Source organism: Elephas maximus, chromosome 17, assembly GCF_024166365.1.
Source record: "Elephas maximus indicus isolate mEleMax1 chromosome 17, mEleMax1 primary haplotype, whole genome shotgun sequence".
Classification (NCBI taxonomy): Eukaryota; Metazoa; Chordata; class Mammalia; order Proboscidea; family Elephantidae; genus Elephas; species Elephas maximus.
In genome coordinates, this window is record NC_064835.1 from 40,343,896 (window position 1) to 40,367,272 (window position 23,377).

The 23,377-nt window shown below is 49.6% G+C and overlaps 2 protein-coding genes across 8 annotated transcripts in view; one reads left to right on the forward strand and one right to left on the reverse strand.

Moving 5' to 3' along the window:
* Nucleotides 1-16,733, forward strand: part of LOC126060764 (beta-galactosidase-1-like protein 2) — a 45,662-nt gene extending 28,929 nt beyond the window's left edge. For 4 of the 5 annotated variants that reach the window (XM_049857030.1, XM_049857032.1, XM_049857033.1 and 1 more), the window contains 12 exons: nucleotides 3,039-3,109; nucleotides 7,102-7,186; nucleotides 8,495-8,632; nucleotides 9,214-9,294; nucleotides 9,695-9,801; nucleotides 10,525-10,665; nucleotides 10,967-11,038; nucleotides 11,358-11,436; nucleotides 13,588-13,675; nucleotides 13,985-14,096; nucleotides 14,516-14,632; nucleotides 15,209-16,733. In XM_049857030.1, the coding sequence (XP_049712987.1) occupies nucleotides 3,039-3,109; nucleotides 7,102-7,186; nucleotides 8,495-8,632; nucleotides 9,214-9,294; nucleotides 9,695-9,801; nucleotides 10,525-10,665; nucleotides 10,967-11,038; nucleotides 11,358-11,436; nucleotides 13,588-13,675; nucleotides 13,985-14,096; nucleotides 14,516-14,632; nucleotides 15,209-15,295 (1,178 nt within the window). In that variant the 3' untranslated portion in view covers nucleotides 15,296-16,733. The remainder of the gene's footprint in view (nucleotides 1-3,038; nucleotides 3,110-7,101; nucleotides 7,187-8,494; nucleotides 8,633-9,213; nucleotides 9,295-9,694; nucleotides 9,802-10,524; nucleotides 10,666-10,966; nucleotides 11,039-11,357; nucleotides 11,437-13,587; nucleotides 13,676-13,984; nucleotides 14,097-14,515; nucleotides 14,633-15,208) is intronic. The other variant, XM_049857031.1, reaches the window with a different exon arrangement.
* Nucleotides 16,734-18,257: 1,524 nt separating this feature from the next.
* The window catches only part of B3GAT1 (beta-1,3-glucuronyltransferase 1), a 33,718-nt gene continuing 28,598 nt past the window's right edge, over nucleotides 18,258-23,377 (reverse strand). For all 3 annotated transcript variants that reach the window (XM_049857288.1, XM_049857287.1, XM_049857289.1), the window contains exons 5-7: nucleotides 22,646-22,942; nucleotides 21,701-21,799; nucleotides 18,258-20,655 (exon numbers count right to left, since the gene is read on the reverse strand). In XM_049857288.1, coding sequence (XP_049713245.1) covers nucleotides 21,713-21,799; nucleotides 22,646-22,942 — 384 coding nt within the window. In that variant the 3' untranslated portion in view covers nucleotides 18,258-20,655; nucleotides 21,701-21,712. The remainder of the gene's footprint in view (nucleotides 20,656-21,700; nucleotides 21,800-22,645; nucleotides 22,943-23,377) is intronic.

A 23,377-nucleotide genomic window follows, 5' to 3' on the forward strand; every position in this document is an offset into this window, starting at 1 on the left:
TGAGGTCGGGGCAGGGGCGCTTCCTGTCCTTCCCACATGGTGGCACTGCATCCCCGTGGCTGGGGCTCTGGGAGAGGTCAGCAGAGTGCTTTGTAAGAGAGGCCCCTTTGGGTGCTATCTACTGAAGACCTCCTGTGGATGCTGGGGTCCTCCAGTATTCTCTTGAATTCTCAGTCTCTTCCCTTTTTCATCTCATCGCCTGGCCCACTGCACTGCCTGCCACCTGCCGCGCCGGATGATAACCTGAAGTCAAGCAGTAATTAAAGTAATACACTCTCACGGCCTAAAAGTAAAATAATAGAACCGTGCTTATAAAACATACAGCATTGCCCTGCCTCCTAGTCCCACTCCTCAGAAACTACCACTTTAAACTTTTTTGCTTTTTCTTCTGGTATTTCCTTTCACTTTTCTAAGTAACATACATGCAGTGCTGTGTATTTGTCAGTGTAAAATCCTATCTATTGACTTCTTACGCTAGCTGAGGGTTTGGTTTTTTTTTTTTTTTTTTTGCCAGTCTCACCCCACTGCTGTCCTTCCAGTAGAGCTGTTTCACAATTAAGATTTAAATCAATAGTGTCTGTGCAATTGATCAGTAAATAATATTCACTGCTGAACCAAGAAGTTTATCAGGGTAACGCTTCTGTACAATACAGGTGAATCCTGGAGTTTTCAATGTAATGATGCCACTTTTCCTTTTCCTTTCTTCTCTTTTCTCTCTGTCTCTCTTAAACAAATGCTTTACCAAAGATCTGGCAAACACCTATCACTGGTAATTTCCAAATGTCTGTAAACATCAGATCATACATCGGGTCTGTGTTTACTTTCTGGAGGCCTCACTGCTGTGTCTCTGCTCCATATGGCAGCCTGCTATACAGCTTTTATCCCAAGACTTAGTCCGTGTCTTTCTTGTGTAGAATCCCTGTTGTCTCCTGGAATTTTGAAGGCATTGGTCCATATTTGCTGCATCTGTTGCTGCTGAAGTACAATGGCATTCCAATTCCTGATCCTTTTAGAATTTTGTTTTTATCCTTGGTATTCTGATATTTCACAATAATGTCCTTTGGAGTCAGACTTTTTTCCTCTTCACTGGCACTTCTGTGGAAAGCTATAGTCATCAGTGGTGGGAAAGGCTGTCTTTGCATTTTCTTTTTCTCTAATTCTCTGGACATTCCTATTATTTATTACGCTTCCATATTGATTCTCTAAGTCTCTTTTCTGTTTTCTACCTCTTTGCCCTTTAGTTCTTCTTTCTGGGAGGTGGGGAGATGTTTCCTCAATTTTGTCTTCCAATTCTTCTGCTATTTCCTGGATCACATTTTTCTTGAATGTTTCTTTTCTCATAGCATACTTCTTAATGGATATTCTCTTATCGCTGAAAATATTTTACTCTTTTAAACATTTTATTTGTTCCTTTCACTGATTCTCTTTACCCTGTTTCCCCTTTATCTGCTCAGTTTAGTCCCCCCGTGAGGTTATTTTCTTAGTTATCTGACTCTTGACCCAGCAGTCATGTTTAAGAATGAGGCACTAAAAAGCCACCTAGGAACTTTTGTGTGAGGAGAAGGCTTGTTGGCAGGTGTGTTTCTTTGTGGGGTGATTGGGTGGAGGTGGCTTCTTCATGGGGGAAACCCAGATGTTTGTGTGCAGAGACAAAGTCTTTTATGCGGTTCCGTTTCTTTAGAGAAGAGTCCTTTGGTCTCTTGCTATAGATGTCCTGGGAGCAGGTGGAGGAATAGGCTGGCACCCCACTGTTCAGATAGCCCCCATCCCCCTGCTTCCAGTCTTTCCTCGTATATGTCACTTCCACGTTTTGTGTGCCTTATGTCTCCCAGCCTAGAGCTGCCCTGGTCCCATTTTCCCTCTGGGGAGGAGGGCCTGGCCACCCATCTCATATCCTCCCTGGTGCAGGTACCTCATAGAGGGGAGTTGGGTGCGAGTTCTTCCATTCTCCTAGGCCACTTAACACTGCTCTGCCCTTTCTCAGTCTTTCAAGATTTTTCTTGGAATTTCATCTCTGCTGATGTCCTCTTAACAGCTGTTGTTCCTTGTGGCCTTATACCTTTTCATTCTTGTACTTTATGTTAGTGAGGTGTCAGGAAGGATAGTTGATCAATGCTTGTGTTCAGTTAGCCATCATGATCCTGCTGACTTTGGGATTTCTGCCCAGTTAGTTTCAGACAAGCCTCTGTTGTCATGGATTTCTGACTTAAGGCGAGGAGGTGTCTGGATGCAGAGGCATACCCACTGGGTTGTGGTTCCCTCGGGAAGGCAGCTGGAGGATGGTAACCTTGTAGGACAAGAGGTTGGGTGTCTGATGGGCCTGGGTTGCATCCTGACTGTACTGCTAATTAGTTGTTATTTCACCTCCTGAGCCTCAGCTACTGCTTGTTGGTTTTTAGTTGTTGGTCATCAGGGACTTATGTCCTGTAGAAGAGCAGTGGGGTAGCTGGGATGCCAGCTGCTCATCCACAGCTTGCCCTCTCTGCTCCTGGAGCCCAGGCCAGGCTGGTGCATGCTGGGCTGATGGCAGGCTGAACAAAAGAGGCAGGAGGCCTGACAGCGTGCTCTCAGGCCAAGCCCAGCATGTCTTCTGGAGCTCACATTTCACTGATGGGAAGCTATTTAAAATGAACAGTGTGGAGTAATAAACAAATGGGATCCCTCATTTAAGAAATGCAAAGAGAATCTTCAGAGGTTTACTCATTTAGATTGTTGCCTTATGCTAGATGCTTGGGTGCAAAGAACAGATGAGACTCTGGGCCTACAGAAGACTACTGAGCAGGAACCACACTCCACTTGCAGGAGCTGCAGTTGAGATCAGATCTCAGGAAATGACTGCTGTGTAAGGTCTGGGCTGACTGGTGGGGTTTCCAAGATAAGAATATGCATCTCTGATCCCAGAGAGCTGACTTGTACCAACCTGGGAATCAGCATCATGATTAGTTCATCAATTGTGCTAGAAGTTTGAGAGTGATTAGGGTAATTCAGAAAGTCCTCTGGGTTTAAGACAATGTTTTGTTTCTCCTTTCCCTTCACAGTACTGGCCACCATTAACTTACAGTCACAACAAGAGCTACACTTACTAACCACGTTTCTCTTAAATGCCCAGGTAAGTTTAACTCACAGGCAGTGCCTGCCGTGCTTGGTGTGAATGCAAAAGTTCTCACCAAGATGAACGAAGCCCACAGATTGGGAAAAGGATGGTCAGGTTCTCCCAGCCTTTTCTGCTGTGTCCCTGGGGAGGGAAGCAGCTTAAAGCTGCCTTGAGTTGTTGCCATGTAGGCTGAACATGATTACTTGCCTCTTGAAAAAATGGTGCTGTTTGAAGGGCTCAGGAATGGACTTTTCTGGACTTGCTCAGGTTGCTCCCCAGGGGCTGAGGGGACAAACACTTCCCTCCCTGTACTATACTGTTTCTGACCTTAACCTGTAAGGCCCCTTGGGTCCTAAGAACTATTATTGTCATCAGTGAGACAGGAGGCCTGGTCCATTTCAGGTCAGAAGGAAAGAGGAGTTCCTGGCTGTGTCTCAGCATCCACCAGACTGTTGGGTATTTATAGCTAAATCCCTTTCTGAATGATTTCTCTTGAGTCTGTATGTTTCCTAAGAAGAGATGTGATCTGGGCCAAAGCACCTCCAGTCCATTCAGAGTCTGTTTCTAGAAGTAAGAGGCCACATCTACCTCACTGAGGCTGTGAACATCCCCATACAGTCTCCGTATCCACTTGTTGCGTGTAGATGTCAACCCTGGACCTAGCGTGGAGCTGCTGGAGTGTTTTATCAACCGTGACACACCAGACACCTAGGGCAATGCTGGGGGCCATTTTCCGCACCTGATTATAATTTTAGAGCAGAGGTAATGTCATAAGACACACCTATGTGAAATCACTACAGCATGCCAGGCAGTGTAGGACGAGGGCCACGAGTGCATATGGTGGGGCTGCCACTGGAGTTTGGAGGGGCAACCAGAGTGGGCAGGAGGTTTCAAGAATGAGATGGGATAGGATCTGGGACTTGATGCCAGGCTGACTTTTGTCAGGCAGATCATGGGAGAGAGAATGGATACAGGTGAGTTCAGACTGAGTGACTTTCTTTTCTTCCTTTCTCAGTATTTACTGAGTTCCTGTTCTGTGCCTGGGATGGCGCTAGGTCCTGTGATACCACAGTGAATAAGACCACAGGGTTTCTGCACTTATGGAGTTATAATCGACTGTGAAAGAGACCTATTAAATGAACGATTAGACAGTGACGCCTTGCTCAAAGATGGCTGACCAACTGCACTGCTTGGAATGTGTGTCACTCTCCACAGCCCTGCCAATAATCCAGTCTCCTGCACGGATCCCGAAAGTTTCAGCAGCCTGATGTGTGAGATTGGGTTACTGGCAGACTGTGGAGAGTGTCACACATTCAAAGTGGCAGGGTTGGCTGCCATCTTTGATTGGAGCAACACTGTTTGTTTCCTATTTGGGTCGAAATCCAATGGGCAACAGATTTGGTTGTTGTGCAATGCATACACTGTCTTTGTTTATGTTGGCAATTATAGAACCATTCCCAACCGGTTCAGAGCCTGCAAATAACTCAGTAGAACTGTACACGGGCGCCGTCAAAGAGAAGCACAGGATGCCGTGAGCTTTCCCTACACCTACTCTGCCACTAGATGCATGATTGGGCAAGTCACTAAACCTGTCCACTTCTCTTCCCTCTTTGATAAAGTGGGGATAATAATACTACCCACTTGTAGGTTTGTTTGAGGAGTCACAGAAATAATATTTGAAAATCGCTTAAGGTAGTAGCTGATGTAAGTGAATGCTTAACATTGGCTCTTTTTGCCTTTGGAGAAGTAGCCACACCTTTGCCATCCTAGGCTATGTTGTTGACATATTGTTGACAAAATGGCATTGCTAAAATGTCCTCTGTTTCTTGTCCTCAGTTCAGAGCTTACTGTGGTGTAAAAGATAAACTTTTCCTCAAGGAATGGGACTTGGATACTTGTTTAAATTAAGGGCTCCTTGAATGCACGAAAGGAGCCCTGGTGGTACAGTTGTTAAAGTGCTCAGCTGCTAACCAAAAGGTCGGCAGTTTGAACCCACCAGCTCTTTGCAGGAGAAAGATGTGGCAGTCTGCTTCTGTAAAGATTTTTAGCCTTGTAAACCTTGTGGGGCAGTTCTACCCTGTCCTACAGGGTCACAATGAGTAGACATGGACTTGACAGAAGTGGTTTTGAATGGACAAGCAGTATAGGCCCCAACTCTGCTTAACTCTGGAACATCCAGTAAACCTTATGAGTCACTGTCCATGTGATGGCCATGCCCAGTAATGAGGATAATTAGTACTGATGTTTCTCCAGCACTTCCTGTGTGCCAAGTGCTTTGTGTGCATTATCTCCTTTAGTTCTCCCCAAACCGCCTGAGCTGGATGCCATCATTTCTGTTTCGCAGTTGAAGGCAACAGGCACCGAGGGTGGGTCAAGCAGTCTGCCCAGGCTACCCCAGGAAGTGGAAGATGAGGGATTACAGCCCAGTCTGACTGGTTCCAGGGCTCCATCTTAATTGTGCAGTACAGTGACCTGGGCTACTGGCAGATGCCACCTCCCTGTGGCCCTGACACCTTCAAGCCCAGAAACCCATTCCTGGCAGTAGGGACTACTGAGATGTGGGACTTAGAATCTACTTCCCTGTTTTAGTGTCTTAAAAGTGGTTTGGTATGTCCCTTTCCTGGGATGTAGACAGCGTGAGCAGAAAACCCAAGCCACAAGTCTTGCTAAAGAAATGACTGTGACTACTGAGGACTTTACCTGGGTATGGCAGGTACCTTCTTCTAAACAGACTGTAGGTTCGTTTGCCCATCACACTGGATCAACTTACTAGGGTTTTGTTGGTCTGTATGCAGCTGCCCTCTGAGTGTAAGGCTGTCACTAACACAGCAGGTACTTGATACACAGTCACAAAAGGAATGAGTAAGGATGTCTAGCATAGAACCTGAGATACCAGCATATCAGTCCTTCCACCTTCCACCAGGTACTTTGGTGCTTCTTGCAAACATCCAGAGTAGGACATGGTCTTGGAAATGATTTATGCATCCTCAGTAAAATTGTGTTCCAAGGTCAGAATTCCAAAAGAATACTGAAAATTTTTTGCCCAGCTATAAATCCAGATACTCCGGCTGGAGAACTTGCACTTGGAGTAGCTGAGCTGTAACGCCCTGCTCTCTGCCCAGTTATACCCAGCTTTTCCTTAGACCAGAGCAGACTGCAGAGGGCCCACTCTCTCTGCAGCCCTCTGGCTCTTCCAGCTGAGGGAGAGCAGCACCTGAGGGGTGCGTGTCCACAGCGTGCCTCGCAGATAATGACTGATCCTGGATACGCCTTTCTCCTTTCTTGGCTTGATTCAGAAAGCAAATCTAAGTGGGAAAAAGATGTACAGAGCAAGCAGTGAATTCTAATGAAAACTTAATTGGGCAAATACCAAAGCTTTCTTTTTTTTTCTTACTGTGCTTTAGGTGAAAGTTTACAGCTCAGGTTAATGTCTGATTCAAAAGTTTATACACACATTGTTTTGTGACATTGACTGTAATCCCCACAATGTGACAGCATGCTCCCCTTTCCTACCCGTAGTTCCCTATGTCCATTCATTCAGTTCCTGTCCTTCCTGCCTTATTGTCCTGCCTTTGGACAGGAGATACCCATTTAGCCTCGTATATTTGATTGAATCAAGAAGCACGTTCCTCACATGTATTAATTTTTTGTTTTATAGGCCTGTCTAATCTTTGTCTAAAAAATGGGCTTCGGGAATGGTGTCAGTTCTGGGTTAGCAGAGTGTCCTGGGCCAGTGCTTTCTTGCTAGCACCATGTACAACACTAAAGCCACACTAAATCATCAAAGCCTCCTGTATCAAGCTAGATGCCTCCTCTACCTGACACACGCAGGGGAGGAAGCCATACTAGGGGCCAGCAGCTGCAGATACACGTGGCCCTCATCTCTGCTCTGCTTTCGGTGCCCCTGTGGCAGGGGTGTGTGTCCAGGGAAGAGCTGGGGGACAGAGTCCTGAGACCGCTCCAGGAAGGGGCCTATCTGTCTGTGTAACTTGGCATCTTGTGTACAGGGAATTCAGCCCAAGATGGTGATGGAGTACTGGACAGGCTGGTTTGACTCCTGGGGCGGCCCTCACAACATCCTGGATTCTTCTGGTAAGTGCCCTGTTGCACCTGCATCCAGAATGCATGTTGACTTAAGAAGAGTACGTTTCAGATAACCTGCTACCTGGTGGAAATTGGGTGTAGCGTGCAAGGCTCCTTGGTTATTTGTGTGTAATAGTCAGCTCTTGACCTTCCAGTCATCTGTATTGCCATTCGAAGTGAGTTAAAAGTAGAACTTTTAAATTGCTTTAGTGTGTTTTTGTAATGAGAAACATAATGCATGTCTACTGCACACAATCATAACATACAGAGAAAGTATAAAGAAGTGAAAAGCCCGAGAAAGTTTGATGTGTATCCTCGAGGCAGCTTTCTGTATATCCCTGTCTCTAGCCCTGTGTTCACGCGCAAATGGAAACGGAGATTGTTTGCACACTTGACTGTTTGGGGCCTGCTTGTGCCAATTAATGACACATTATGATAACTTTCTGAACCCTTAAGTATAGATTTACTTCATTGTGTTAAAGGCTGCAAAGAACCCTGGCACTGATGACGGTGCTATAATTTATTTACTCCACCTCCTCTCGATGGAACACTTAGGTTGCTTCCAGTGTTTTCTTGTTAACTTAAACACCACTTCAGCGTGCACATCTGAACACCTGGTTTTGTATACCTGTCATATCACTTATCTACGATTAGTCCCTGGAAATAGAACTGCTAGATCGGCTGCAGTTTTTACATATATTTACTATACTGCCCTTCAGAAAGATTGTATCAGTTTTTACCCACCAGTACTGAATGAAAGTACCCATTTCCCACAGATTGATTAACATTGAGATTTAAAATTATTTTTAATATTTTCCAATGTGATAGGTTATTGTTTAGTTTGCATTTCTTTGATCAGTGAGGTTTTTAAAAAATACGTATTTATGAGTCATTTGTGTTTCTCTTTCTCATAGCTTTGTGTCATTAGTCATTTTCTAATTAAGGCAGGATTGGGGAGGTGTCAGAATTACACTTGTCAATTATGAGTTTTCTTCTGTGTTTTCCTAGGTGACGGCCACAACGGGAAGCCCCCTGGGTGGTGGGAGGCCAGCTTGGGCTGCAGGTCTTCCACAGCACAGTTAGTGGGGAGTTGACTGTGATTTCAGGAAAAACTGGAAGGCCCTGGCCCTGGGGATCATGGTTCTGGGGCCTCTTCTCTTTCTCCCTGCTAATCTGTGGTTGGGGCTTTCGTGGACGCTGAAGGACAGAATGACGCAGCTGAGTTTGGGGAGGGGTGGGGAAGGATGAGGGTCCTGCATGGACTCTGACTTGTCTGGAACCTTGACTCCTGCACACCCCTTACCTCTCCCCCTGCAGAGGTTTTAAAAACTGTGTCTGCCATCATTGATGCTGGCTCTTCCATCAACCTCTACATGTTTCACGGAGGAACCAACTTTGGCTTCATCAACGGAGCCATGCATTTTAATGAATACAAGTCTGACGTCACCAGCTATGGCAAGTACTCCTCCCCGGCCACCCCAACATTTGAGTGTCTGGAGCTTGTTATGGGGAGTCTTTCAGGGATGCCTTCTGGCCTTTTATTTGCTGATAAAGCACCTGAGGAGGTGGAGATTTATCTGGATGGCCACTTCTAGACGTCCAGTGCAGAAGGACCCCCACACCCACTGGTGCGTCTGTGAGCCAGCTCCACTGAGAGGCCTCTTAGGAAATCAGCTAGAAGAAGGACCGCTAGATCGTGAAGGCGGGAAGTCTATAGGTGAGGTCAGACTCCTGACTTGGGCCCCTGAGATGGAGTGACCTTGGCCCTACAGATTGAGAGTCTTGAGAGTATCCAAAGGTAGGAAAAGTACCTTGTTTTTAACTACCCGTGGCTGGAAATTTAGAGTCATATTGTGATGACTGGCAGAAATACTTATTTACAGTGCCCTGACTAAACAGCTCCTGGTAAAGTCCTTTTCTCCAGAATCGCTGAGAAAGACCCACCGCACTACCGCAGCCCCTCTTTCTCTTCTTGGTGCTGTAGGAGCTGTCTTGGGGGCATGAGTAACCAGTGGGGGGTCCCTGGTGTCTTGCAGACTATGACGCAGTTCTGACAGAGGCTGGGGATTACACAGCCAAGTACTTCAAGCTTCGAGAATTCTTTGGCTCCTTCTCAGGTACCCAGCAAAGGGCCAGCTCCAGTTCCAGGCCTTGCTTTAGCTGTGAGACTCTAAAACAGTTACTTCCTTCCTGTCTCACTGCAACCCCAGTGGGTCTGTGCGCAGGAGGGACCTAGAGGAGGACAAGGAAGCTTGAGAGGCTAAAAATCTTTGATGTGGCTTGTGTCCTGCTGGCTTTGCCTTTGTATTTTATAGGGATCTAAGAAAGCCCTTCCCCACTCCTACCCCCCAGCATTGCCTTCCTAGGCGTGTTCTGAGAAGGGGTCTTTTCCCTCTTGGCTCTTAGGTAAAGAGCAGTTGGAGCCCATGGATTGGAGCTGAGGGTTGGGGAGGCTGGAGGAGGCAGTGACTGTTTCGGGTCCTTTTGGGATGGCCCTGTGGTCTATTTGTGTTTCAGGTGCCTCTCTCCCCCCACCACCTGACCTTCTTCCCAAGACTGCATATGAGCCACTGATGCCAGCCTTCTACCTTTCCCTGTGGGATGCCCTGAAGTACATGGGGGAGGTAAGCACTGCTTGGCAGGGGCAAGGGGCAGTCAAAAGGTGAGTGAGCAGGGAAAGGGAAGTTAGACTGGAGCAAGACACCTGCTAGAGAGGTGCTCTTGGGGAGTAGGAAATCCGGTTCTCAGTAGCTTTGTGTCTGTTCTCCGGCTTTACGGCTCATGGTAGAGGACACACTGGTGCTAGGGTATGAAGTGAGAAGGAAGAAAAGAACTTGAAAAAAATATGGGTACCATGGCAACCATCCCCTCCGCCCCCAGTATGATGCTGGAGCTGTCCTTGCCGGGGACAGATTAGGAGGGTGGGGAGGCAGAGTGGGCTGCTCCCCTGGGTTTCATGCCTCCATTTGTGAAGGGGGCACCTCCTGTAGCCAACTTAGAGGGGCTGTGTGCACAAATGACTGTGATTTAAAAGTTCAAGTGCATGCACTCGCAAGCTTCATTCCACCGTTTAGTGTTACATGTCCCTTATCCTCCTGACTCTGCAGATCTGTGGGTTTAGTGTAATGAGAAGTCAAAATGAGAATTCTGGAGCCATTCAGATGGACTGGCTTCACACGTGAAGTCCCTAGATTTGTGTAGTGAAAAGTCAGGATAGAATGGAACAAATGTTAGCTACCCTACCCCCAAGGTGAGGCTCTTTCCACTCCCCACACTCCCCAGGAGGGCTCCAGGTGAGGCTGCCTGCTTCCTTCTCCTCAGCCTGGCCCTGTCTCTTTTATGCATAGCCAGTCAAGTCTGAGAATCCACTAAATATGGAGAACCTGCCGATAAATGATGGGAATGGACAATCCTTTGGGTACACTTTGTATGAGACCACCATCGCCTCATCTGGTGTCCTCAGTGGTCTTGTGCGTGACCGGGGACAGGTAGGAATGTCTTTGCTTAGTTCCTGTGACCTCCTTTAGTGATCAACCCTAATATATGCCCTGACTTTGCCCTCAGTAACTGACCAGGGAGCTCACATGACCTGCTGTACCAGTATGCCACAGCTGCCCATTCCAGTCAGCCATGCAGCCCTTGCAGTTGAATCATGTACGCTCTGTGCCTGGCCAAACGCTCCTCAGTGCATGCACACCCAGTGTTGATCTTTCCCTGTGTTTAACAAAGATCCCTCTTCCCATCTCCCCCTTCCTACTGACCTGTGGATGCTTTCTGTCTTTTTGGCAGGTGTTTGTGAATACAGTATCCATAGGATACTTGGACTATAACAACAAAAAGATTGATATTCCCTTGGTCCAGGTTTGTTTTCCTAGGGAGCTGGGTAATGGCTACACCAGCTGCTTTCCACTGGGTGAGGAGGCCCAGTGAAGTGAGGTGAAGTCATGGAGAAGTTTGGTGGGAGTCACAGAGGAAGACCTAGAAGACAGGAGGCTCTTTAACCACAGACTGCAGAGTGGAGAGAGGGCCAGAGTGTTGCTTTCAGCTCAACTGGACTCTTTCATGCCTATCCTCAGAGCCTAGGGGAGAACTGGGATTCCATAAAAAGAAGCCACAGATGTAGCTGTGACCTTTGGCTGGGTAGTCAGGCAGTCATCATGGGCCACTATGTTCCTGGCAGGGTTACACTGTGCTGAGGATCTTGGTGGAGAATCGTGGGCGTGTCAACTACGGGGAAAATATCAATGACCAGCGCAAAGGTGGGTTATACCACGTGTCGGGAGAAGAGCTGCCAGTACTAGTACACAGCATATGTGTGGCTATCTTTTCTCTAAAACAGCATACCAGCAGGCCATGGAGGCCCACTGCAGTGAGGTGGGCCCCTGCAGGCTTGGCGGAGTGAGGTGGGCCCCTGCAGGCTTGGCGGAGTGAGGTGGGCCCCTGCAGGCTTGCTGGAGTGAGGTGGGCCCCTGCAGGCTTGCTGGAGTGAGGTGGGCCCCTGCAGGTCCGTTGCAGTGAGGTGGGCCCCTGCAGGCTTGGTGGAGTGAGGTGGGCCTCTGCAGGCTTGGTGGAGTGAGGTGGGCCCCTGCAGGTCCATTGCAGTGAGGTACGGCTGGGTCGACCTGTTCTTGAAGTCAGCTTTGCAGGCCCGGAGGAGTTCAGCTGGGCTTTGGCCACTGTCCCTCACTGTGCATTAACCCTTGTGCTCATGGTGGACACACAGGGACACTGAGCCACTCTCTCGGGCTCTCCTTGAGCTGCTCATGGTGGACACACAGGGACACTGAGCCACTCTCACAGGCTCTCCTTGAGCTGCAGTCAGCTTAAGCAGGGGCTCTTTGCTTGGGGAGCAGGGTGAGTGGCAAGGAAGGGGATTCCCAGGAACTCAAGAGAAGGGCATGGGACCCTGCGTCCTTGGGCCACTATACTGAATTTCTCCTCTAGATCTGTCTGGGGAAGCCATAGATGATCCCATCTGTGGGGGAGAGGAAGAGGCCAGACCTATAGTAAACAAAAGGCTCTTTAGATGGCACGCCTCTTTGGGAATACCCCACCATTCATGTACTTTTTCCAGGCCTTCCAAATCTTCTATCCTTTAATTTAGCTTTCCCTTCTTTTTATGTCTATCAAAATATGGATGATTTCAGAGAAGTTAGAAAAAGCACACTCCGACAAAGTCTCACTGTGGCAAGAAAGACTGAGGACCTCCCAGTTACCTCAGGGTTTTGCCTTTCTAATGGAGGAGTCTTGTATATCTTTTTTCAAAATTCCAGCAATGTCCCAGAAGAGTCTTTTAGACAGAGAACCTCTGGCCATCTGCCACAGAAGCAAAGCAGCCCAGTGGTCAGCTTCCTGGGTTGCAGGCCTTTCCGGAGGCCTCACAGTGGCTGCCTGCACTGCTTGGCTCAGCTCACCTTTTCCCTAAATAATCCCCCAGTGTTGCTCTCTTGAGCCTCAGCCTTGTCTCTCGGGGGCTACCTCTTCAGGCCCAGTTTCATGTCCTTTGTTCTCATGGGACTTGGAAGGGACTCCCAGCATGACCCTTGTTCCAAGTCTATGCTGCCCTAGGGCCCTGGTCAAGGTGTGCCCTGGACCCTCACTGGAATTCTGCTCCTCTGGATCATGGTCACAGACCTCCTTTCCAAAAATGGTATGCCCCCTGCCACACTGGGTCCTACTATTTAAGAGTATTGTCAGGCCCCAAGAACCCAAATTTCTGCTCTGGCATCTCAGCACCTCCATGGTCAAGAAGATCACCTTGATCAAGATGATCATGGGAGCTTCTCTGGTGCTGACCTACCTGATCATTTCCCAAGGCACTAATTAACTGCACTCAAGTGTGCTCACTTCCTCAGAGTTGATACCCAGGTGACATTGCCATCTGCTCTCAATTTAAATGCTTTTTTAAAGTTTCTTTGATCCTAGGTCACGTAGACGATTTCTGGCTAAGTTTTTAGGTCTGTTTAGTCCAGGATACTGCCTGAACTGACCCTCGAAGCTAGGCCAGAATCCCTGTAATCTCTTGGTCTTCTACCCTTTTGGCCTTATTCTACTCTGCGTTGGAATTCTCAGCTCAAAAAAGGAAGCTTCCTTCACAGAGGCCAGAAGACTGCTCTCACTATCCAGACAAGCTCCTTGAAGAGTTCTAGGCTTTGTCACTGCCCTCTCTTGCCTCCCTCTCCCACTGTAAACCCTAAGCCTGGCAAATACTGGTATTAATCATTTTCAGCCCTCTGGAATTTCTAAGGAAGGTTTGATGCCAAGTGAAGAGCTTCTTAGGCAGTATATGCTCTAGGAGAAATCTCAAACTTCCCAGAAACTTCCCCCACATGGCCCTGGCCATAGCTGGTTAGCACCTTCCCTACCCCCACCTTTGGCCTTCTTCATGCCCCCTTGTCTCCTTACCACAGGCTTAATTGGAGACCTCTATCTAGATGGTTCTCCCCTGAAAAAATTCAGAATCTACAGCCTGGATATGAAAAAGAGCTTCTTTCAGAGGTGAGTACCTGCCTGGGCCAGGGTGTGAGGTCATAGGGGAGATGCATGAAGGACCAGCAAGGCCTTTAGAGACACGGTAGCCTCGCCCCCTTCTCCAGATGTGTGAACAGACCAGAGAGCAAGGTGACTTTCCCAAGATGAGGGGCAGCAGCAGTGTTTTCAGATGGGGTACTTTCCATTATACCACCTGCTGCCATTCCTGTGCCCTGGCTACAGGATCGGGGACTTGAGGGCCTTGGAATTAGGTACAGACCTGGAGCCAGACTGAGATAGTGCCTTCTTCCCTTGTGTGCCCCCTTCCCCCTTTAGGTTCACCATCAACAAATGGAACACTCTCCCAGAAGTACCTACATTCCCTGCTTTCTTCTTGGGTGGCTTGTCAGTTGGTCCGTCCCCTTCTGACACCTTTCTGAAGCTGGAGGTTTGTAAGCCATCCTTCCCTGCCCAGGCTCTCCCATCTCCCCCACAAAAGCCCCCTGTGCTTGGCACCCTCAGTAGTATCTGCTAGAAGCCTCCTTGCCTTTACATTGCCCTCTCTGTAAACCGGGGCCTCCCAGCGTGGAGGGAGCTCAATGCAGAGCACCTGGTGGGGCTGCTTCTCGGGCTCCAAGTTCCTACTTCTAGTCTCAGCTTGGGCACCATGCCTCAGTGGCTTGGGGCTGATGGGAACAGGAAGTAGAACCCCACCGTTACCCCTCATGGTTGTCAAAGCGGCACTCCCCTCAGTGTGCAGGAAAAAGAGAGACGTATGGCAGGTGACTGTGTCTCTGCCTTCCTGTGTGACATATCTGGTGGCCTTTGTAGTTGACTAATGCCTTCTCTACCCTACTCTTCCTGAAGGGCTGGGAAAAGGGGGTTGTATTTGTCAATGGCCTAAACCTTGGACGATACTGGAACATTGGACCCCAGGAGACCCTCTACCTCCCAGGTGCCTGGTTGGACCCAGGTATCAATCAGGTGAGAACATGTCCAGCCTCCTTTCCTTTGCCCTGACCCCCAGACCTGCTTTCCCATAGACACAAGGGAGAAGTCTGAAGGTTGGCAGGCCTAGTGGCACAAGTGACTCTGTGGCCCTGGGATGTATTGAGGCTGCATCCTCTCCTTTTGGCTCTCAAACCAGGAAAGGAGGCCGCAGCTATGCTGGGCACAGGGATGTGTTTCTAAAAGTGAGGCCTCGGCTTCTTCTGGATTGGTGTTTGTGGGGAAAACCCTAGTCAGAAGCTTAGTCTGCTGCGAATGGCCCCTTCTCATGCTGCCCTCTCATGTATCAGAATGTGTCTCTAGGCCCTTTAGTTGCTGGCCCTAAAGGCTGGTTAGCGCAGGTGAGCAGGCAGAATCTCCAGCTCTTCTTCCATCTTCCTCAGTGCAGATGAACTCTCGGTCCCTGTCCCTTCCAGCCCGGCTCCTCAGCCCTTCTCTTCAACCCCTGCAGCCTAACGCACCCTCAAGCCACTGCCCTGGTGCTTCTTTCGCCTGGCTTTGTCAGGACTGAGCTCAGCTGCCATCATACCCCAGCCACACTCTCTTTCCCAGGTCATTGTGTTCGAGGAGAAGATGGCAGGCCCAGTGATACAGTCCACGGAAACACCCCACCTAGGCAGGAACCAGTACATTAACTGAGCGGCCCCAGCCATCCTCTGCTGACTAGAGGGTGGAGGGCTGCTCCTTCACACCCTCCCATGCAGGATAGCATCCTCAAGTAGCACCCTCGGAGCTGAGTGGCTCCTCCTTAATCAGCTGCGTCCACTCCAGACCCTGCACCTTGAAGGACTGAAGAAGAGGGGTGAGGCGAGGGGGACCTTTCACACCTAGGGGTTTGTGGGAGTGCTGTCCTGACTCCTCATCTTCTGGGTGAAGACAGAGTAATGGGGACTTCAATGAGATCACGTGTGGTGAACGCCTGGGCCTGCACAGAAGGACATGGAGATGAGTTGGGATAAGCCCCTGGCACAGGAAGTCACAGCTGACACAAATATGTTCTTTTGATGGAGTCTTCTCAACTGGGCTTGGCCACACCTCTTGTAGCCCCTTTTCTGTCCTGAGATAGTGGGCCTGAGGCCATTTGTTAGAGGGTGGGGGAGGGGAGAACGTCACATTCATGCTTGCTTTGTTTCTTCTTCATAACCCCCTTCATCTTCCCCGGGGTTCTGGACACGCTCTTTGAGAGGTACACACCTTTTCTCCTTGTTCCCACTCTGCTCTGACAGGACAAACCAGGGCCTCAGAGAGACAGAAATACCTAGCCACTTCTTTTCCTGATCAATCTTTCTAGCTTTGCTCAATGAGAATACAGGAGAATAAACTGAGGAGGAAATACAGATCCTAACAGGAATGACCCCTCATATCTGACCCCCCCCCCAAGGATACTCAGCTGGCACTGGGCAGGGGGCCTCCCTGGGAATGTTGGGGTAGCCATGGCCCGAAGGCCCACTCAGGCCTGTCTCCCAGCTTCTGTCTCCTCTTCTGCCTCCTGTAACCAAACAGCTTGGGAGGAAGAGACAGCCTTCTCCACAATCATCTCCATATTCCAAGTTTGAGGTGCTCGTTCTGGGGATCTAGTGCAGTGGGCTGGTGTAGGTTCGTTGTTCTGAATTGCAATAAAGTGATAGAATTAGCCAAGCCTTCTTTGGTGAGATGTCTTTGATCTCGTCTGTGCTGCTGTTAGCCAGAGGAGAAGGCAGTTGGGTCAGGCAGACATTTGGCCCAGCTGGTGCTCATGTATTCAGAAACTGACTACCCCATTAGTGGCTGAGTCATGCTCCTGTTGTACCATGCCCTCCTGACCTCACCTCCCCTTGCAGTGCTACTATGGATTGGAGGTGACCCTGGAGAGGAGAGGTCAGATACAGGTTTACTCTAGGTGCTGTGGGGAGGGTGATAGGAACCTTTCGGACAGTCAAGAGCTGAGTTAGCTCCAACAGTGAGTTTTTCTGTACAAACTACACTGACTTCTATCGCCAGAAATAGATGATCTTCAGTGATAGTCAAAGTCCAATAGTAGACAGCCCAAGCCTGTGTCCACAGCAGCTCAATAAAAGATCTGGCACCCTTGTTTTGCTGAAGAAAGGAGTCCCCTCTGGGGAAATGTATGTGGCATGTAGCCTCCAGGGTCAAGCACTGAGTGGAGTCAAGGACAACCAGTCACACAGCTGGCCCAGATGTCCCACATGGGTGGAGAAATGTGGCTCACTATCAAAGTGAAGGTCTTGGACGATGCCTGGGAGCAAGGTGGGGCAAACTTTCCAATTTTGCCCAAACTCACCAACTCTTCCTGAGCTGCCTTGGAAGTGAAAGCACACAGCCAAAATTTCGGTGAGACCAGGGTTACTGGGGCCTGACCAGGGCTGGGGGCAGTGCAGCTGTGCCTCGTTTTCCACGAAGAGTACTGCTACAAGGGTTTAGGTAAATTAGCTTCTGTTGGGGAACGTGACAGGGAGCTGGTATATAAAGGAATCTTTCAACAGGTCCTTTCACTGCACAGTGAAGGATTCCCTTGAATTGTTCTTTTATGAAAATCTGAGCAGGGATGCATTGGTACTTTTGTAAAGCCAGGTCTTCCTGCCCCAACTTATTACTCCTGTCCTCCCATCTGCCAACCCCCTGCGGCATCTCTGTCAAAGCACCCTGCAGCAGAGATTGTACTCCAGAGCACCAGAGCTTCCCCACTCTGTGACCTCATCTCGGTTTTTGGATGATCCTACTTCCTAACCCCAATGTGTCCCTGGCCTGGGTCCTCACACACTGAAAGCCATCTCCAGGCCCACAAGCTGCCTTGACCCTGGTGCTCCCCAGCGTTTGTATCCAGCTCACTGCAGCTGCCTGCTCACCCCTCTATTTCAGACGTCTGATCGTCAATGAAACGCCTGATTTCCTGTGTTATCCCTCCTGCATGCTGCCCACACTGGGAAATGGCAATTCTCTTCTTCCTGTTTCTCAGACTACTTTTGACTCCATTCTTTCGTATCTCACGTCTGATCCACCAGCACATCCTTCTGCCTCTACCTTTAGATGCACCCAGAACCCAGCCCTTCTCTCTGCCTGGTGCCCCGCCTGGCCCAGCCCACCACCTCATGTCTGGACTACTACCATCCCTGCCCACCTGCCCTCCATTACTGTCAGCACAGGAAGCAGACTGGCTCTTTTAAAAGGTCAGATAGATCATGTCACTCCTCTGCTCCAAACCCTCCAGTGGCTCCCTGTTTTTAGTAAAAACCCAAATGATGACACTGGTTCCCAGGGCAACACCGCCTGCCCCCGCCCCCCAACCCCATCTCACCTCACCTCCCACCAGATCTCCCCTTACTGCCCACTCAGTTGCAGCCACATTGGCCTTTGTTCTGATCTTTAAACACACCAAGCCCTCTTCCCTTTGGGGAGCACTCTCTTCCCAGAACACGCCAGGCCACATAGCTTCATGTCTGGCTGTCACTCTGCTCAAATGTCACCTCATCAGGAAGGCCTTTCTCACTGCCCTATAGGGAGTATCAACCCCTATCCAAGCCCTACACTCTCTCCTACTCTGCTTCTTCTTAGAACGAAAACAGGTCACATTTGAAATACTATAAATTTCTTTATTGTCTGTCTTCTCTTTGGAGCGTAAACTCCATGAAGGCAAATACTTTGCATTTTCACAACTGTGTGCTAGCTCCTGGTGCCTAGGTGGCGCAGATGGTTTGTGCTCTGCTACTAACCTAAAGGTTGGTGGTTCAGATCCACCCAGTGGCATCACAGAAGAGAGGCCTGGTGATATACTTCTGGCAGATTATAGCCATTGGAAACCCTATAGAATGCAGTTCTACTCTAACACATATAGAGTTGCCTTAATGCTAGCTCCTAGAATCTTATCTGGTTCATAGTAGGCACCTGATAAATATTTGCTGAATGGTTAATAAATGAGACTAAAATAAGACAGGGCTGAAGAGGATTAGGACTGTTAAAAACTGCATTTGACATTTAATTTTGAAACAAATTAAATAGTTAAGTTAGAAGAGACCAGAGATGCAAGTGTGTGGGCCCCTCCACCCAGGCTGTATTCTTGGGGCTCCTCCCCCCAGCACCCCTTCTCTAGGGTAGGGCCTGTGGTGAGGAGCAGGAGACAGACTGGGTTTGGAAAACAAATTGTAGTCATGGGCCCAGTTCTTCTGATTTACACCCAACTCATTCCCAACACAGGTGAAGGTTGCAGACCACCAGGGTTATAATTATAAATAAATACACATGCAGCTAAAAGATGATACTAGGGAGAAACAAATGAACTAGCATCTGAAAAAAAAGTCTTAAAAAAAAAAAGTTCCATTTTGTTGTTCATTATCAGTTTCCTGAAAGCAAGCCCTGGGTTTTTGGCTAAGAAGGCTGCCTAAGGCCAGCCAAGCTGCCTGGGCATTCAGGGCAGGTTCTGCTGTGCTGGAGGCTCAGTGGCTGCCTGCGCCCCTTTCCTCCCTCTCTCCGTGCTGTTTGATCCCAAAGGCTCTATTCCAAAGCAGCCGTGGGAAGTGTGAGAGGTCAGGGAAAATCTGCAAGGGGCAGGGGTCTCAGGGTCTGATCCCCATCAGGTGGCTCCATGAATACTGTGGGAAATGAAATTTCAAAATAGGAGTCAGTCTTCCGGGCTGAGTTCTACCCACCTAAGAGTGGGCTCCGAAATGGACTTCAGACCTATCTTGTGAGTTTAAATACAGTGCGGGCTGTTAGCAGTTAAAAAATTAACACCTCAGTAGGACCCTTCCCTTTTTCTTCCCCTGGGAGGAACATTGTGCTTCCAACTTTCAAGATCACGAGCGCAATGACCACCAGAGGGCGCCACCCTAGTGAGAGGGCCAGGACCTGTGGAAGGGCAAGCGCAGGGGACAGTGAGTTGGTGGTGGGGCTCGGGCACTGGTCACCTTGGTCATTGAGCCTTCTCTGGGGGTGAAGGGGCAGGGAGCTGGGGAGGAGGTGGGCTTACTCTGGATGCTCCCCATGCAGGGAGAAGTGACTTTTTCTCTTCTTCACAGTTTGTGTTTAAAACAATGATTTCCAAAGCAGTGTGCTCAAGTCTCCTTTCTCCTAGTCTGCCCCCTCTCCCCAAACCCTTCTGTTAACCAGGGACTGGGTGGGAGCTGTGGATCTCCCCCCCATCCCCTTCTGCAGGCTGGGAGAGACTCCCCATCCCCGTCTGAGGTTCTGTGAGCGCCCCACAAGAGAGCTTCTCAGCTGAGCCTGGCCTTCTCCACTCAGGTGGGCACGGGCTATCAGAGCCCAGGGGGTGGGGAGGCAGTATTGTGGACAGTGGGTCATGTGGTTTCTTGGTCCAGGTCCCATCAGTGACCTGTGCTGGTTCTGGTGCCCATCTCCTCCCTGGTGGTGGAAGAGAAGGCTGGGGGACATGGGGCCAAGAGGAAGGGCTTCTGCTCCCACCCCAGCCTGAGGTACACGGAGCCTGTCGGTAGGCCCAGGCCCCCAGGCAGAGCCTGCTGGGATCCCAGACAGCCAGTTCTGTAAACATGAACCAAAGGAAAACCAGGAGGTAAGTCTGCTTGCGGAGCAGTTCTCAGGAAGAGGAATGAGGTGGGAGTGGGCATCCATTTTGCCCAGTGGTTGCTCTGCTGTCTTCAGAGTTCCCTGGCTGAGGTCCAGTGTGGCTGCTGGACCTGGAGCAGGAGCAAGGAGGGCCAGGTGTACCCACCCCTGAGCCCCCATCATTTGGGTGGGAGCTGCAGCAGCGTCTTTCGCAGGCTGTGAGAGCAAGGCCTCTTCAGGCATGCAGCCGCATTGCTGCCCCTGTAGTCTCGCAGGCCCTTGATCATGTCAGATGGAAGAGAACAAGTCTGGGGTTTCTGTGCTTTAAGTTATCTGTCCTTCATCCTGGCATTAGGCTGGGCTCTCTCAAGCTCCCAACTTAGAAAGGAAGGTGATGGTGTTTCCTTAAGAGTTAGCCTTGAAGGGACCATCAGCCGTGGGAGAGGGTGGCGGGCCAAGAACAAGGTCTGAGAAGGAGGCTTCTGTGGAGGAAGAGGAGTGCTGGTGAGGCATGAGAACGCAGGAACAGGGCAAGGAACAGCCAACCAGGCCCAGCCCCCTTCCCAGGGGCCCAGTGGAGTTGGGAGGCAGGGGGTGGGACTTTGTACTGATGCATTCTAAGTGGAACTGGCAAAGGTGAGTTTTATGTTCAGGGGACAAAATAGAGTGACAGCTTGTGGTCCCCTGAGGTTAGGATAATTGCAACTGTGATACAAAAGCTGTTGTTAACTCCAGGGCCAGAGGGACAGGGCATGTCCTACTGTCTGAGCTCCCACCCCTGTTGGGCATAACCTAGACTAGGGAGTCAGTAGGGGTGCTCTCAAGAGGCAAAGTGAAGTAATAGAAAAAGCCCGTGGAAAAGTCCTGGCTTTGTGAATCGTTCAGTGTGTAGTCTTAGACAAGTCGTTTAACTTCTCTGAACATCTTTACAATGCAGACAGAAGTTCTGACCTACTTCAAGAGAGTTTTAAAGAATCAAATAAAAATAGCAACATTTACATGGGACTTGTTATGTAACACTGGTCTCAGTGTTCCCAACAGCCCATTCTGCAGATGAGGAAGCTGTGCCCAGAGGAGTTAAGTCCAATAGGTAAAAGTGGCAGGACTGGGATCTGAGGTAACACACAGACATGCTTGTTAAGGTGGCAAGCAGTGTGTACATGGTCCTTGTTCTAGCAATAGAATCAAAGGCAGGAATCCAAAGGGGAAGACGCAGACCTGGGATGGCAGAACCTGGGAGGGTGGGAGTCTTAAGTAGAGGTTCCTTGGGATTGCCAGAATCACAGCAATAATGACAATAAGTTGCTGTGTGGAGGTGTTTGTAAGGTGTCTGGGGACGGAAGGACCCAGCTGTGTAGGAGAAAGTCGGCACCTACTGGATTTCAGAGGCACCAGGCGAAAGCCTTCAGCTGGCCTATCTCTTGCCCTCCTTTTTCCTGTCCTCCCACATAGAAAGACCATGAGGAGAGCCTCTGGGAGACTGGTGCTGAGTCCTGCCAGTTTACACCCGCCCTCATCTTCTCATACCTGTCCCTGTGGTCAGATCTCCACGCTGGGGTCTGTGAAGCCTTTCTTTCCCTCGTTCACCAGCACTGGCTTCTCTGTCCGTGTGTGCCACACCAGGATCTGTGTGCAGAGACATGGCAGAATGAGGAGGCCCTGGCCTGGGTCTGCCCGCCTCTCCCTCCTACACCCCGCAGGCATCGGTCCCCACATGTGGTCTTTTTTCTGTCAAGTTTTCTTGATTGTTCTTTATTTCTGCCTACCCCCTCATTCCTGCTATTTGTGTACGGGATGCATTCAAATATCTGCTGGAAACATGAAGATCTAGAGCTACAGAAAATAGAGAAGCAGGTCCCAAGATTTTGTCCTCTGGGTTTCTTGATGGGTCTCTCTAGGGAGAGAGAGAGCCTTCAGGACCCTTCAGCTCAGCCAAGTGATAACCCTGGCTCTAGCCCAAGAAGTTCCAACTAAAAGTAGCGTATGTGTGTTTCTGTGGCAGGGAGATTGTGGAGCACAACCAGGTTAAGGGAGGAGGCTTGCTCCTTGGTTATGACTCATGGATCACCACCCCCTCCCCATCTCCTCAGCTGACTTTGGAATGGCTTCCCTACAGGTGATAAAGTGTTCTCCTGGGAAGGCACTTTAGGAAGGTCTGTCTCTAGGCTGGTTCTTATTTGCAAGGCCGTGTTGTGGCCTTTATTTCTTCCTCCCTTATCCATAAGGGGAGCTCTTGTGGCGCAGTGGCTAAGAGCATGGCAGTTAACAAGAAGGTCAGCAGTTTGAATCCACCAGCTGCTCCTTGGAAATTCCCTGGGGCAGTTCTACTCTGTCCTATAGGGTCACTAGGAGTTGGAATTGACTGACAGTAACAGGTTTGTTTGTTTGGTTGGTTTTATCTGTAAGGTGGGTTTTGATAGGCTTGGACATGCTTGCATTATGGTGGGCAGTTCTGTTGAGGAGCCTACCTACCTTGGTGCAGTTGGCTGCCTTGGGTTCCAGGTCACTTAGGGTGACAAGTTCTCGAAGGAGACTGCTTTCCTGGTAGCCCCCCTTGACACCACGCAGCTTGAAGTACGCCTGGCTTCGCTGCAGAATAAGCCGAAGGTTGACAGCAAATCCAGCCATGTCTATGGCAAACGGTCGGTGGGGGTCGAACACTGTCTTCCAGCCAACCACCTTTCCTGCTCCGTTCACTCTGGGGGCCTCATATCGGAGGCCACCCACGAAGGCGACTGGCCACACAGACACCCTCCTGGTGCTTCGCATCTACAAATCAAAGCACTTCCTGGTTAGGGTGAGCCCCACCCCCATGTACGGTGAAATGTATCAGTCCCCACACTCACAGCATCTGGTCCTGCCCTTGCCTGCTGACACCTGACCGCCTCTGCAGAGGACTTGCCCGAGGTTGTGTGGGACCAGCCCCTCAGTCCAGCCAGTCTCCTCTTCTCCACATGGCCTTGTTGCCCAATCCTCTCTTGCTGCCAACCTTCTCATCTTACCATTTAGAGTCAGAGTGACTCCCTGCCCCACCCCTGGCTACCATGCCCATAAACCGGAAGGAAGCCCAAGCTATTGGTCATCAGAGGTTTCTAATAGCCAGATGGAATGGCCCCACCCAAAGCCCTTATCCAGTCAGTAGTTCTCAGAACAGGAATATGGATTTAGGAGCTTTAGACACCAATCTTTTTCCCTAAGGAGTGT